This window comes from Oryzias latipes, chromosome 9 (assembly GCF_002234675.1).
Source record: "Oryzias latipes chromosome 9, ASM223467v1".
NCBI lineage: Eukaryota > Metazoa > Chordata > Actinopteri > Beloniformes > Adrianichthyidae > Oryzias > Oryzias latipes.
In genome coordinates, this window is record NC_019867.2 from 3,700,231 (window position 1) to 3,716,316 (window position 16,086).

The window sequence follows — 16,086 nt, forward strand, 5'->3', positions numbered from 1 at the left end:
TGTGGGGGTGCGTGGTGGGGGGGTGGGGTGGTGGTCTGGCTTGGCTTGGGGGGGTGGTCCCTTTGCCTGTGCTGGGGGGGGTTGGCAGGGGGCGCTGCTCGGGGGGGGGGGGGCAGCGGCGCTGGATGGGCTTCCCATCTACACCTGGGGCTGGGATCGGCCCTTCCCTGGCTCTGGGGTGGGACGGGGCAACCCTCTTGGGGCCCCCGGTCGCTCTGGATGTCATCCGCTTCGGCTGCGGGGTCGGGGGGTGGGGTGGGGGTCTTGTCGGCCCTGTCCTGTGGGGGGGCATTCTGGGGGAGGGGGGGGCCACTATTGGTACGGGGCAGGGGGGGTTGACGGGTCGGGGTCTCCGCTGAGGCCATCGGCGGTTTCCCCGGCCGGTTGGCTGCCTCGGTCCCGTCGAGGCCTGACCAGAGCTCTTCTAGGGCCGGCGTTTGGGGGTGGGGGCCTAGGCTTGCTCCGGGGGGGGGCGGCGCTTTCTGGCTCCTCTTTCTCTGTGTGGGGGTGGTGGTGCTGGGCCTGGGGTGTCTGCGCCTCCGGGGGTGGGGCCCCGGGGCTGGGTGGGCCTGGCCCCCTTGCTGGGGGGGGGGGGCGGGGGACAGCTGTTTGACCACCGAGGGACAGTCTATCATCTGTCCCCAACTTACCCCCTTCCTCATATAACCTCATAATAGGGTGAGGGGGTGGGGGGCTTAGCCTGCGATGAGCCTTGGGGGGGGGGGTTTACTAGGCAGTGGCCCCCCTCCTGTGGTTGCCGTATGGAGTGGGCCCCCCTCTTTCGGTTTTATTTGCACTTTAGACATGTAGGGCCCTTGGTAGGGGGGGTGCTTGGACATCACTGCCAGCAAGCAGCGGATGTCCTCCTAGCACCCTACCCGCCTATTTTAACCGCACCTTAGACATTTAGGGCCCTTTGGTGGGGAGGGTGAGGGGACGTCACTGTGAGTAATCAGGAGATGTCCCCTTAGTGCCCTACCCGCCAATTTTAACCGCACCCCCCTTAGTACACACACCCCTCCCCCCTCAATATATACATCCCAACATAAACACACACACATGCACACACACACCCTTTCAAACACACATACACGCACACACATTTTGCAAGGAAGGTGGGACCTGGGTCCGTCTGTCCCCTGCCTCTTCCCTGGTGGGGGGTACGGGCCCCTTTGCGGCGGCAGCCGTGTCCGGCGGTGCTCTCTCCGCGCGGTGGGGGGGTTCACATTACATCTGAGCCGGGGGTGTCTGGTCCCTGGGGGGTGGGTTCTGGTCCTTGCTCCTGAGTGCTGGGCCCCGCCAAATTTCCAACTGTGGCCGAGCCTGGTCGGGCCATATTTACAACACCCCTTGTGGGCCCTCTTTTTTCCCCGGGGTTCCCCCCTCCTGGGCGGGGGCGGCGGGCCCCCTGCCTCGCTCCTCCCTGGACCAACCGTGGGCCGGGCGGGTGGCTGCCTGGAGTGCGGAGCGGGTCTCCCTTGGGGGGTCCTGGCTCGTACCTGGGGTTGGGGCGGGGGGATGCCCGGAACTCCTGGGTGGTGGTGGGGTGCTCGTTTGGGGCTGTGGGCGTCCTTCTCCGGTGGGGCCCTGCGTTGGGTTCTCCCGGCGCGGCGGGGGGGCTGCTCTCCTGGTTGGGCTGGGGCGGCGCTCTCTTTCCCTCCGTGCGTCCCTGGCCTCTGGCTCTGGGGGCCTTGCGGCGGCCCTGCTGGCCCTGGCCTGGGTGGCGGGCTTGGTCGCCCGGGCGGTGGTTGTTCCCTGCCGGTTCCCGTGTGCCGTTGGGGGGATTCCGACTGCCGCTGCTGCTGCGGTGGGGGTCTTGGGGTGGGGATGGCTGGGCACTCTCCCTCCTTCTTTTCACGTTCCACCATCCATTTTAGAAGAACATAAACACTCACCTGAGCACTGGTGTTAGCTCACCTTTGCACTAACAGTTTGCATGACTGAATGACTGAAATATTTCACACTAGTTGGTTTTAAGGCATAAGTATGCGTGTGAACACTTTTTTTTTTTCTACATTTGAACCTTACCATAATGATTAACAACCAGTAAACTTGTTGCTTTATGCTGCTTCATGGTCTTATCCCCCTTCCCCTCCTATTATCACCCCCTACCCCCCCTCTCTCTAACGTCCCTCTCTCTTCTTCCCCTCTTTCCTTTTCCGTCCGGTCCAACACCAAAGATTTTCAGACATGATTAAAATTAATAAAGTTTGGCCTCAATTACAAAAGGGGTTTATTCAGACATACCTTTGGTTTGTCACACCCCCATGGATGCGCATTTTTAAACGTAAAAATAAAATACATTTAAAGTCCCACTCTGATCATCTTTTGATCTGTTTTCAAAGTGTTCCCAGTGGTCTTAATTATGATTATGCCGTTTTTTTGCCATAGAAAAAACTGTCAGCTTCTAGGACATAGTTTCTCCAGAGCAGCAGTGGTTCATCAGAAATTGGCCTCTGAGTTGTGTGTGGAACCGTTTCCACGCCTGCTCCTGATTCGCCTGATTTGTGTGCTCCTGATTCATGATGGTTTGAATAAAGAAATACTCAGAAATCCAATTTTGAGAATTAATTTTCTTTAGAAATGTCTTCCATCATGAGAAAAATACCACAAGGTACAACAAAAGTTTTACATTTGTTTTTTTATGGACATTGGAGTGAATAAGATCTGACGTACAATCAGTGACCTGGCTCCACTTTCTTTTGCCTTAAAAGCTCAAACGGGAAATCTTTTTGTAGATTCTTGGTCTGACAAGGATATCAAGAGTTAATATTTACAGCTACAAACTCTCTGAAAACTCCCTGAGAAGCAGTTCATCTCAGCTCAAAGGGACAAAATGACCCTAAAACGCCAGCAAAGGGGCTTTGATTAAAGTCCACACAGTAACAGGTGCTAAAAAACCTTTTTAAGCCTATGTTTAAAGAAAAGAGAGGTGATACATTCCCCAACAGAACGCTCTACAGCAACTTATATTTCTGTCTAAAACTCATTGATAGGCGATGATAAAAAAAAAAAAAAGAGCTAAAGAACAGCAAGAAACAAGATTGTGTGATGATGTAGATGTCGGGATGGGAGGCTGATCAGAGGAGAGGCACACAAAAGCAGGAGGATGAGAGGGGGTGTCCCTTCTCTGATCGTCCATCCCTCAGATCTGACGTCACGGACTCAAAAGGCTGAAAACGAGCCGTTCGCAGCTCAACTCCCCACTCCATTCTGGCTCACGCTGTGGCACGCGCTCTCTGCAACCCGGACCTGCCCTCAGACACGCTGCAGCGCTCGCCTCCACGCCCGCTCATCCCCTCAGAGCTCTGCACCTCCACGACAGCAGGACCCCTCATCATGTCCAAGTAGGCTCCTCTTGGGGGAATTTGCTGAAAGTCTGACTGCAGAGTGAAAAAGGAGCGCTCCAGTTCTAAACCAGACTCTCCTCAAAGAGCGGCAGATGTGACAGAAGAGGGAAGGCGGAGAGAGAAACCCAATACCCCTTCCACCGCCGCCACCACTTCTCATCCTCAAGAACAATACAAGCCTCCAGCTGGAGAGGGTCAGCTTTTGTCCTTTCCCCCCCCGCGCCTCCCACTCAAGCGAAGAGCAGACGGTGGCGCTGACACACTGACCCTCTGCGGGGAAACAGCTGCTGCTCCCTGCACGCTTTCATTCAGTACTTGGACAGTTCCCGAGCAACAACACAGCTGCCTTCATGAGAGCGTAGAGCATCCGTGCAGCCAAGCTGGACAGATGCAGCCGCCGGGCACCCTCCAGCTCCACCCGAGCGGCCCCTCTCCGGCCCCGGGTTTGCAGAGCATCGCCGGCGGCTTTCAGAAGCTGGGAGAGAAGCAGCTCTTTGAGAAGTTTTGGAAGGGGACCTTCAAAGCCGTTGCCACCCCAAGACCTGGGAGCGTGATAGTTGCGAGCATCACTGCCCGAAGAAGAACCGCTGAGTGAGTTTTACTCCAAACTTAGCAAGTGGTTGGTGAGCCTCTGCTGACTGTCTGGATTAAATGTAGATGCTTGTGATCTAGACGTTCTTGTATTTATCTTTCCTCACTGTGCATCAAAGTGGTGTTTTGAGAGCCTCTAGTGCCGACATGTGTGTGTGACGCAGCCTAAAAGCAGGTTGCTTGAATGTCCGCTTTAAAGGTCATGTGGCAGCGTCTTCATGCCTCCAATGCTGCACTGGTCTTGTCTTCCCTTCGTCACTTGGCTTTGTTTCAGAGTCTCTGTGAAAGGAGCAGCACGTTTGTTCTGACACGTCCATCCCTGTAACCAAAGGTTAGCTGGAGCTCAGCAGCCTTCAGCAGGCAAGAATGAATGCTTGCTGCCCTTTTCCAGCTCCTTCGTTCTCCCGATTTTAGCGGGAGCTGCAGGTTGAGCCGTCACCTGCAGCTTTGTCCACTTCCTCAAGCTCTGGTTCACCTTATTTAAAAGTTACAATCACCAATTAGGCATAAATATCCGCTAAATGGTCAAGCTTGCTTGCGTGACCTTTGAATGGGTTTGACGGCCACTATCAGCTCTCCGTTATGTGAAATTAGCTTTGTTAAGCGAGGATTAGAATGGCCCATTTAATCTGTGATGGAAAGATACAGTCCAGCAAATAATGTGCCTTTAATTGTTCCTGGTGTTGTGTAGACAGAAATCTCCATCTGGTTCTGGAGGCTCTTTGAGGTGCTTCTGCACAGCTGAAGAAGTCTAATTTGAGAGCAAAAGGAGATGTGAAGGAAGGGAATCAACCTGCGATTTCTGAAATGTAAGGTGGCTTAAACTGAGCAGCCTGCTTGAAAGCAGCAGAGACTCTGGAGCGCAGCCCAGCTGTCTCTTCAACTTTACTCCTCCTCAAGTGGTTCTTGGCCCCCGACAGGCCGGTGACAGTGACGATGATGACGCGCGAGGGCGAACATCCCCAGAGAGGAGACATAATGTTACTAAGATGCCTGCAGTGCTCCTGAAGGAGTCCAGGGCTTCTCACAGGAGGGGCTGCTGGCTGATACAGATTGTAGATAATGGGCAAAACACGCAAAACAAACACAAGGGGGAGGCGGGAGGGAGGCTCTGCGCCTCCCCTCACCTCCTCGCTGCGGCACTGTTGATTTTGCCCGAGAGCAGAGCGACTGGGGAACGCTTAGACAATCAGCATGCACGGCCTCAGGCTCCTCTGCCTCTCTAAGAGAATCTTTTTATTCACTGAGGAACAAATGCAGCCAACATGGGGGGGGTGGGGGGGGTGGAGGGATGTAGAAGAAGTAGACATGAAGGGACCAGAGGGAGATGCAGAGCCAAGTTTTTCCAGAGAAATGTAAAGATCAACAAAAATAACCCGACTGGACAAAAAATGCTGTTTTTAGATCAATAATTTTATTAAAGGAAAGAAGCTCCTCAAACTGCATCCCAAGGGAACCCCCCCCCCCCCCCCCCTCCAACCAACCTCATTTGCCCCCCTCGGCAGTAATATCTTCAATCAAGTGTGGTAATAACTGATTGGTCTTTTAGAAACGTCCTTTAAGCCATTTTTGCTAAATTTTTCATTACCTTTTTTATTTATAAATACGCTTAATCAAGAGGTGGACTCAAAGCAGAGGGGGGGTCTGATGGCCACAGGAAGGATCAGTCTGATCTCCATCTTCAGGCGAGTCACACACAGCAGAGGGGGCATTTGGTGGCCCCTGCAGCTGGTTGAAGCTGCTCTCAAACTTAACGTGACCCTGCAAGCTGCCCCCCCTCCCCTGAAATATTACAAATCCACTGCTTGACTTCAGGTTGCGTCACGCCCTTGAGTGCATTGGCGTGCGTCTGTACTGGACATATTTTGCTGTAACTGCGATGGCTTTGACTGAGCCGGGATATGTGGGGCTGCAGTGTGAGTGGGGTCTCGTCCAACTCTGGCAGATGGCAAGCATGAGAATGTGCGGAGGGAAGGAGGGGGGACGTGTCTGAAAGCGCGTGTGTGCGCTTGGTTGGGGGTTTCAGGCCTCTTACTCCAGCAGATGCTGTTTTAATGAGGAAGGCGGGGGGTGGGGTGGGGGGGGGGTGGACTGGACGGAGGGGCAGAAGGGAAAGGAGAGAGGAACACCTTTGAACGGACTGAAGCAGAAAGCAGCTTCAAATCACGCAGTTCGATCTTCAGAGAAAATCTAAAATCCAACCACCGTAGCAGAATACTTGAAACTTCAAATCATCACACAGGTCTGCAGATGGGGAGCTGACTTGTACAGGCGCTGCAGGTTTTTGGGTTGTCCGGGCCCGTGGATGGTCGTAGAGAGGGTTGCATCTTAAGGGGAGCACAGATGTGTCTTGAAATTCCCTTAAGGCTAACTCAAGGCATGAAAATGGAACATACCATGTGGTAAAAGTATTGTGAGGTACACTTATGACGAACGGGTGATACTGTTGTACGGTGACTCTACTACACACTCTAGTGCAAATGCTGCACGCACAGGGTGCGCAGCACGTGATACGTAAGTGCTCGATGGACGCCTGTAGGATGTCCACACAAACTGCAGACTGATTGTCAAATTTCCTAAGCTCTAGCAATCAGGCTGCATTCACTGAGCACTCATTTATCACGTGAACAGCACCAAGGGGCTCCTTGCGCAGCTTGTTGGATTTAAGGAGTCTGTAAGAATGAACGACATGCCAGGCCCTACTTCACTCCTACCTGCATGTTGTATTGTTTGCTGCAGTTTGTTGCTCGCATCATAAAAAATATGCATAGACATTTGTGCTCTAAAGGTAAACTAAGCGGTCTATGACCTTGACACTTGGTGCAGACCACCTGTGTGCCCCGTACTGGTTTGACCTTTTTTTTTTGCCCATATCCACACATAAGGGCAGTTGAGACTAAGGCCTTAGATGTGTTCTCAAGTTGGCTTCAGTGAAGTATAGGTGCACAGGCTTCCTGAGGAGACGTTTGCCAAAAGTAACTGCAAGTTAATTTTAACGCACAGTTTGATAGTTCCGTAGCTACGATCCAGTCGTTTAAATTCACTGTCTCTAAATACCGGTGAAGTATCACAAAATATTCAGATATGTTCAAAGAAACCATCTAAAATTTGTAGAAATCTGTGACAGATCAGCCCAAAATTGTATTGGATTATTGTAATTTTTTGGTTAAATGACATGAAAAGCTTTGATTCCAGAGGATTCGTGCAGTAAAACATCATGTTTGATGTTTCAACTCCAAAGATTTGTCTGCATTTAGATTCAGGCTTTAAAAAATGATGGCGTTTCCTTCTTTGACTGTTAGCTTCATCATATTTCAACAGAGGGGTCGTTCTTACAGAGACAGATTAGGAAAATCTCTACTTTTAGCCAGCATGTGGATTAAGTTTAACACAAATGGTGTTTTTATATGAAATGCCTCTTCAGAAGTTTGTTATTTAATCCCCTTTGTGGTGGAGTTTCCTTCCGTTTAGAACATTTTTTTTCCTGATTTTTCTGTTTGTTTGCCATTCTCCGAGTTAAAATCTGGGATTTAGGTTGTTTTGTGTTTTATTTATGTGGAGAGTACTTTCTTTCAGTCTTTACCTTCTTGTGGTATGTTTAATCGTTTTTTTTTTTCACACTTGATGCCTTTTATTTTTATAAAACTGTTCATTTTAAAATGGTGCAGAAAGCAACAAACATACGGAAAGCTCTGAAGTGAGGCTGATTATAAACAATGTTTCACATTTAAATTCCATCTTTCCCACAATGTATGCTAATTCAAAAGATACTGATGTATTTGGTAAATAGGCTACTTATGTCATATCATTGTATCTTTAAGGTTAATCTGATCAAATGATGGGTTAAGAACCCAAAGTGTCTCCAATAAAGATTACAGAAAATATTAAGATCCCAATCTGGGAAATGTGCCTGCTGCAGGAACAGCAAACAAGCTTCAGTCTGTACAACAAACAGTGGTAATTTACAAAATCTACATTAAAAATAACTAAAATACATACATCATCGATAGCAGTGATGCAGCTTATCTCTGGTTTAAGGATGATGTGGTTTTTAATAGTCTTTGCTTTTTTTAGAGAAAACATTTTTACCAGTTTTTGCTTGTTTTTTGTGACGTTTGGACATACAGCTGTGGAGGAAACTGATGGAGGAAATGGTTGAACTTAAAAGGAGCAGAAACAGTTGAAGGGTTTAGGATGTGACTGGTACAGACCTCCTGATCAACCTTTTGGAGGCTTTGGGGGTAAATAAATTTGGCTTTTGTAATCACCTATCGCAGGGGTCGGGAACCTATGGCTCGCGAGCCATATATGGCTCTTTTGATGGTCACATGTGGCTCGCAGACAAATCTTTAATTATAGTTTTTTTTTTCATTAGACCAGTCCTTCCTGGGCGCGATGCGATGCCAGAGGCGCGCAGTAGTAGCAGTGCTTAGAGAGAGAAATCTGCGCCAGCGCTATCAGTTACTATTATCTATTATTTCACAGAGTTTGTACCAGCTGGAAACTTGTGAATTGACGTGCCTAAAACTATGCGCTCCCGTCTCTGAGAAAGAGCGCGCAGATGCGGGGACGGGATATGTGAGGAAGAAAGCAGAGGGTGGGGTGAATCGCGCAGGGATTGTAAAAACGTAAAACCCGCTTCCCGTCACTCACTGCAGCGTGTGAGTGTGTGTTTGGCTCCCCGTCTGCATGTGAGCAGTCTTTGTCACATCTACAGAACATTCAGACCTACGATCACGTTTAAAGTCTCAACGCCTGCACGAAGCAGAAACTCACCACGTATCAACCAGACTAGACCATCAGCAAAACTACCACGAGAAATACTCATCATTTATTAGCAACAGAATAACAATGTTATTAAAAAGAATCCACAGACTTATTGTACTTTAAAAATGTTGAAATTAAATCAAATGCACACATTCATTTGTATATTTAGTTTTAAACAAATTGTCGCGGACTGAGTTGGGTGGCTGTTGGGCCGCGTTAAAAGTTCTGGAGTTCATTGAACGCGTCAAGCAGAGATCTGATTGGCCCTCAGTTCTGTCGCTCAGCCTGTTGTTAGGTAGTTTGGACCAATGGGGTTCAGCTGTGGGCCGAATAAGGGAAATGGGAGGGCTGCAGCGGGAGCAGGGGAATATAAAGTTGGGAGAAGCGCTCTCGTCTCGGCGAGAGAGATTCAGGAGTTGCTGAATTAATTGAAGGGCGTTTGTTGCGGTCTGCAGTAATCGGAATAAAGAACTTTAAAAGAGGTTAAGTCTCCGTGCCTCAGTGTGGGGAAGGGACACTACATTATTGTATGGCTCTTTCGAAATTACATTTCAAAATATGTGGCATTTATGGCTCTCTTGGCCAAAAAGGTTCCCGACCCTTGACCTATCGTGTGATGACGCAGCAGCTCACAAATGTAGGCAGTCACAGCTCTGAGAGTTGGGAGAAATTCAGGATATTGAGCAGACATTTAGCAGAAGTCAGAGCACCTCTCTACCAAACAACCGGCTCTTCATCACTGAAACAGCAGTCTTAAACTCCTCTTCCTTTTCAGTATCTTCAGAGTGGAAGTCTGCCGGCAGGAGAGGAGGAGATGATTTAAGCTCCCCGAGGAGTAGATGGACTTTTCACCAACAGAAAATCTTTTTTGATTCCTAAATCCGTCTGAATCCGGCTTCCCTTGCTGCCTTGATGCTTGGTTGCTTTTGAAAATCTGAATCAATGTAAAACTGATTAAAATGCCTTTTTCTTAGTTTTTTTTTTTTGCAGCTCTTGTAAAACGAGAAGAAGACTGACAACAGAAAAAATCCCCAAAAATATTGACAGGAAAGATCATTAGAATTAATCAGTGTGACATTTTTGAGTCTAATTGGCCCCTGACAGGAAGAGGGTTCTGATTGGTTGATCAGATCTGTGTGAGCACAAACAACCCTTGCACACGTTTGTGCTATTACGAGAACCTGAACAGTTTTTCTGAAGGTAGAAAACTGGTGTTGTTTTTGCAAAAGCTCAACATGAATTTGCATTGAATTTTGTATAAATGCCATGGATTTTGTTTACTAGAACTGCACAAATCCTGTCCAAACATGCGGAACTTGCACATGGGGACATTATTACGCAACTGTCATGAGGAGATGACTATTACTGCAAAACAACACACGATAAAAAGACACATTTTTGAAAACCTGTAAATCAATGTGACTAAATGTTTATGATAAAATGGTGACTTGGGTTCAAGTAAGGGATAAGGATGGACTTCGCGGAAGCAACCGTCCTCCATGAAGGGCATCATTCCGCTCATTCCATGGTCGCTAATAAAATAAATAAATAGCAAATAAATTATTAGTACTTTAATGTAGTTATTTTTAACTCTTAGGTTGTTTTTCACAAGAGACAAACTATCTAATCTGCCGTGTGGCGTGTTTTCATGATACGGGCTACCGAGCCTGCAGATCGCTCTGCTGCAATTCCTGTATGAGGACTAACCAGCGGAGGAAAGTAGTAGATATGCTAAACGACATGTTAGGTGGCACAAACCATCACTTCAGAGGGAAAGTTCACCTCTTGGTTTTTTCCAGATAATGAAGCTAAAGTTTGTTTCAAAGAAACAAAGTTCACAAATTTGTCTAGGCCGCTTTGATTGCAAGATATATCCACCATAAACTGATCACTGAATGTAGATCAACAAACAAGTTCTTCCATTAATTAATAATACAATTATTTCTCATTATATATTTACTCTGTATGAAGCAATAAGGTAAACAAGACAGACCACAAACTATTTAAAATTTCAGAAACATTGCTGCCAAAGCTAAAAGTTGATGGAGATCATGGCATGTCCATCATAGAGACAGTGGAAGGACAGAAATCTTTTCTACTGTCTTGCTGTTGTGATAAACTGTGATATAACGTATGCCCACCTCTGTTCCAAGGTTCTGTTTCTATTACCAACTGGTGTTAGCGCAATAATATGGAACATTTAGGCTATGTGACTAGAACTTATTTTTTAGGTTTCCCTTTTCACTTCTTTTTTAATGGACTTCCTCCAGCCAATCAGAATTGGGCATTAACTTGAACCATGGTATAATCTAAAATCTGGTTTTCTGCTGTAGCATTGAGACTAAATCTGTTTAGACAAACATATAAACATCTTGTCTTCAGTTTAAGGAACCAACAGCGAGATGAACACTGGGGAAAAAGCTGTGACTAATCGCCTAATCAAAACTTGTAGCTTGTTGACATAAAAAAATATCCTCTGCAGAAGCTCCAGGATGTTCTTGCTGCCAGTTTCTGATTGGAGTTAAAAATGTGAAGTCTGCTTTGCTGCAGTTCTAAGTATGACTGTGATTAAATGAAGGATTCACTTCACTGTTGAGCGTCCCTGAAAGTGACAGAGCGGCCGGAGAAGAAGACTTTCAGGGGCTCACAGTGCAGATGACTGTGAGTTATGACTGGAGGGGGCGGGGGTTGAATGGGAGATTGATGAACTCAACGATTGCTTTAAAAAGTGATGTTTCTGGCTACTCCAATCAACACTGACACTACCCAAAATTCATTCCCATCTGAAAGCGCCGTGAGAAATGAGTTCACTGACACTCGTATTGATCCAGGCAGCGACGATGCGGAGTCGGGCCGACCTGCGACAGATGTTTGATGAAGCTGTAGAGTGAGGGGGTTAACAGCCTTTTTGATGGTCAAATTGCTCTAGTTTTGACTTTGAGTTGATGCAAAGTCTGTATGAATCACGGGATGCTCTGAATCCTTGTGGGCACGCTCACATTTGCATCATTTCTGCATGCAGCCTGTGAGAGCACGAGTTCCCTGCAGGCATCAGCATGCAGCAAAGAGAAATTTGCTTAAAAAGAATAGAAATTAGAGCGTGTGTGTCAGAGCGGCTACTTTGTGTTGTTTATTGTCTCAGTGTGCAAGCCTGACAGGCATCATGGAGATGATATGACAAAGTGGATGTAATATAAATAGCAGCAACATGAAAGCTTGGTTAAATCTGGGAGTTTTGAAGAGAATGAGTCACTGCAGCACTAAAACGCTGTTATCTGCTCCAAGAAAAAGCAGATATATTGTCTTTGATTGTCTTAAAAGCTGAAGCACTTTATCTGTCAACTTCAGGCACAAAACTAGATTTTTTTCTCTCCTACAGATCTCTAAAACGCATAGACCCCGATTTCTGATAGTTTTTCCTCTTAAAAAAAAACGTATTCATGTAATTGTAAGAAATTGGACATAAACCTTTATAATGATCCTTAAAAGAGTAATTACTTTGTAAACACAAGAACTGAATTGCAGTTTTTTGCTGCCGTTGTCTGTGATCGCTAACTAAACTAAAGGTTTTCTGTTTTCTTTGTTGCAGAACTGTTTGTGTTAAGACACATGAAAGCCTCTTCCAACATGAGTCACAGTTTAACATCACAAAATCATAGAAGGACTTTCCCTCTCTGCCCCTTTGGTTCCACACCAGAGCTCCATGGTGCTTTCCATTTGTTTGCAAGTGAATCCAGGTGTGTCTCTTTACAGTGCGGTCCAAAACACAAACAGATTAGATTACCCGATCATGGGTGCATTTTAACATGAATATTTTTAATCTTCACACAACTTTCTTAAAGTCTGAAATTTTTTTTCATGATTGCCGTCCAAAGGTACAGAATCAGCACAAGACAATCTTTACAAACATGAACTAGTTGGTGTTCAACTTATGTTCCAACCTTCACTTAGTCATGGGCTTTGGGTGATGACTGAAAGATCCCGGATACAAGCGACTAAAATGAGTTTCCTGTGCAGGATGGCTTGCTTAGAGACAGTTTAAGGAGCTCTGGGTAGAGCCAATGCTCTTCCATCAAGGTCAAGGTTGCTTGAACCTCCTGATTCCACCGGAGGCTTCCCTTAGGAGGGCATGGAAGACCTCGGGAAAATCCAGGATGTGTTAGAGAAGAAGTAAGTCTCCACCAGCACAGCTGAAGGAAGTCTCTGTGGAGAGGGAGTTCTGGGCATCTCTGCTTAGACTGCTGCTCCCACAACCCAACTCTGGGTAAATCTTCAACAATGATGTGTGATACCGCCCTAAATCAGGAGCTGCCAAGCAAAAGGCAAGAGAACTACTAAATCAAAAGCAAATTACTGAATCAAGTCCACCTTAGTGTGAAAGTGTCCAAGTTTTCAAATCCTTACTTCTTATTTCTTTTTTAACCGCCCAACAGTGGATATGTTGGTGTTTTTAGATCATTGTTCTGCTGTGGAACCAAAGTGGTCTTGAATCTGAGATCATCTTGTTTTAGTTAATTATCTGGAGCTGTTCAGCCCCATAACTTGCAATGTACCCCCACACTATTACACTCCCACCTCCACGTTTTGACTGTTATTTTGATGTGATTTTTTTTTTTCTCATCCGTTCCTTAAATCCTTCAAGCAGCAGATCAAAACTTTCGTATCCTTGGCTGAAAATAAATTAAAAAAAACAGGGAAAAATGCAAAAAGAGTCAAGAATTGGTCACAAACGTTTTCATAGAAAAGCTTTTTGTTCCTTTGGCCTTTTTTCAGCATTTATGGAACAGAATCAAATCTGTGCAGAAACGGCTTCATTTTCCTCTCTGATGCTCACATGAAGCAGACATCATGGATGCGGTATATTGACAGGAATTACGAGCGAGTGGGCGGTTTCAAGAAGATAATTCCTCTGGAGCTGGAGAGCAGCGTTTTGGAAGATCAAAGCGCAGAGCCGAGTGTTAACTCCCTACTTCAAAACCGGCTCAAAGCTGCTGTTAAATTTCTCCTCAGGGATCACAAGTGTGGTTCCTCAGGCTTTCTCCTAGAACAGGTTTCACCTCCTGCATCTGTGGAAGAATCGTTTTCCTCATAATTGATCCTCATTGTGTCTTAAATCAAATGATCAGGAAGTTCTAGCCTTCATCACTGTCATGTTACCCTGAAGCATGAGACGATTATTATTCTCTCAGTTTGTCAGTTAATGGCGTTAATTCTATGATGAGTCGTCTGGGATGTTATTATGACTCAGCACTTTTTCTTCGAGTCACGCTGGTGGGAGCTTAAAAAATATGCTTATGAATTAGACACTCAACCTTTTTTAAACGTTTTTTATCAAAAGTTTTGTAAGGAGACAAAAAAAATAAGGATCAGCTTTTAAAAGAAAAAAAATGAATGACTTTGATAACCAAGGATTTTATTTTCCATTAACATATTTTGGTAATAAATAAATAAATGGATTTAAAGGTGGATTAAATTAGACTAACTTGAACTGTTTTGAATCCAGTCAGGTTTCATATATATAAATATTTATTAAAGCAAACAGGAACACAGATGTTTTAACTGTATAACTGTTTAGCAAAAATTTTACACTTTCAATGGATGAACGTACATTAGAAAAATCAACAAAATCTGAAACATTAAAAATGATCACACACAATTTTGAACGAACTGAGATACTAATGGAACCAAACATGACAAAAGCAATCAGCTCCATTTCTCAATATGTCTGCATTTGGAAAAGCAAAGAAAATTTCACAATAAAAAAGAGAGATTTTGGTCTTTGTGTTTGTTGAAAAATAGATTTAAAGCATTATTCTTTTGTAAAGTAACAATTTTAACAGGCTGAACCTGAATATTCCGGTGATAATTGTAAAACCTTGAAACACAAAGCTGAGAAAAGGTTCCGCTGCTGTAGTTTTGATGCACATTTGTTTTTCTTGAATGATTCAGATTATCAGACAAATGAAAATAACCCCAAACTGCCTTCAGGTGAATGTAGCTTCCACTCTGCGTTGAATCCTGATGGGATTGATCCTCAGAGATCAACCAAAATGACTCCTCTAGGCTGAAACTGACATTTTATAACACTCAAACATGGCGGCGGTAGTGTGATGGCACGATTGCTCAGGACTAAACAATGATGTTGAGTTTTTTCTAGTTTTGTTAGACAAATAAGCAAAAGAACATGAACGTGAAATACGAGTTCAACTCTTTTATATGTTTAGCTCTTTACCTTGAGGAAAATGTCCATGATGAAAAATGTATCGTTGACCTTCTTCTGAGACATACAAACACAGACTCTTTTTTTTTTCTTTCAATAAAATAAATGAAAACAAGGAGAAAAGATGAGGGACAGCCACAGCTGAGGGACAAAACTCACAGGATATGCAGTGAAAATGACACAGCTTCCAAGGTTATTACATTTTACAGAACATCATTTTCTATAATATAAATCCCTTTTTATCAGCGAGGGAAAGTGAGTCATGCTGCATGTAGGCAGATAAAATACAACTGTGCTTAAACTTGTGCTAGACAATGAGAAGGAAGGTGAAAGCGTCTGTCCTGAAGAGCCTCTCAGGAAAATGGTCAGCAGTAAATCTTGGGGACGGGCAGAGATGACCCTCTCCTCGCTCAGATTCACAAGCCGGCTGAGGGAAGGACGTCTCTCATTATGACCCATTGAATCCCAACAAAGCAGAGATGTTCCACAAAGAAAGAAAGAAAAAAAAACAGAGGGAGACATTTCTGCAGGAATTCTCATGTCGGTCATAAGCTGTGGACGTTTTCCTTCTTTTTTGGAAAAGCTGAGTCAGCTTCAAATTCAGGAATTAAGACTTTACAAACTAATACATTGTTTTAATGACACTTCTGCTCAGTGTAATGAAATAAAATGACAGAGAACGTGGAGAAAAATCCTGGAAAATCAAGAGTCAGATTCTTCAAAATAGACATATTTAGAAAAATTGTCAATTTGTACTCATTAACCCTTGCGCTATCCTAGGCACTTTAACATTGGGGGTTGGGTCATCTAGACCCCACTAGATAGTGCGCTGAACCTTTTTTCTTTAATAATTTGTGATCTTCACTGGATTATATGAAATCTTTCCACCTTTTTCCACCTTTGTCATGGCAGGAATAACACGTCACTGGTCATCTTGACCCCATAGGATAGCACAAGGGTTAAAGGTTGATATTTTTCAGATTTACTATCTTAATAAATACATTTAATATATTAGTGATACAAATATGCATGATGTGCATCAGGACCAATAATTAACCCCTAAATTGCAGAGGCTGGTTTGATGGTGAAAAGAGAAGGTTTGATCACATGCATCCGTACGGGTTCTGTGAATCTTCATCATCAGATCATAGAAAATGA

The 16,086-nt window shown here is 45.2% G+C and overlaps 1 protein-coding gene across 2 annotated transcripts in view; it reads left to right on the plus strand.

Annotated features, from left to right (window-relative positions):
• Positions 1-3,191: 3,191 nt before the first annotated feature.
• srrm4 (serine/arginine repetitive matrix 4) overlaps positions 3,192-16,086 on the plus strand; it is a 64,759-nt gene continuing 51,864 nt past the window's right edge. The window contains exon 1 of one of the 2 annotated variants that reach the window (XM_023958229.1): positions 3,192-3,941. In XM_023958229.1, the coding sequence (XP_023813997.1) occupies positions 3,739-3,941 (203 nt within the window). In that variant the 5' untranslated portion in view covers positions 3,192-3,738. The remainder of the gene's footprint in view (positions 3,942-16,086) is intronic. The other variant, XM_023958228.1, reaches the window with a different exon arrangement.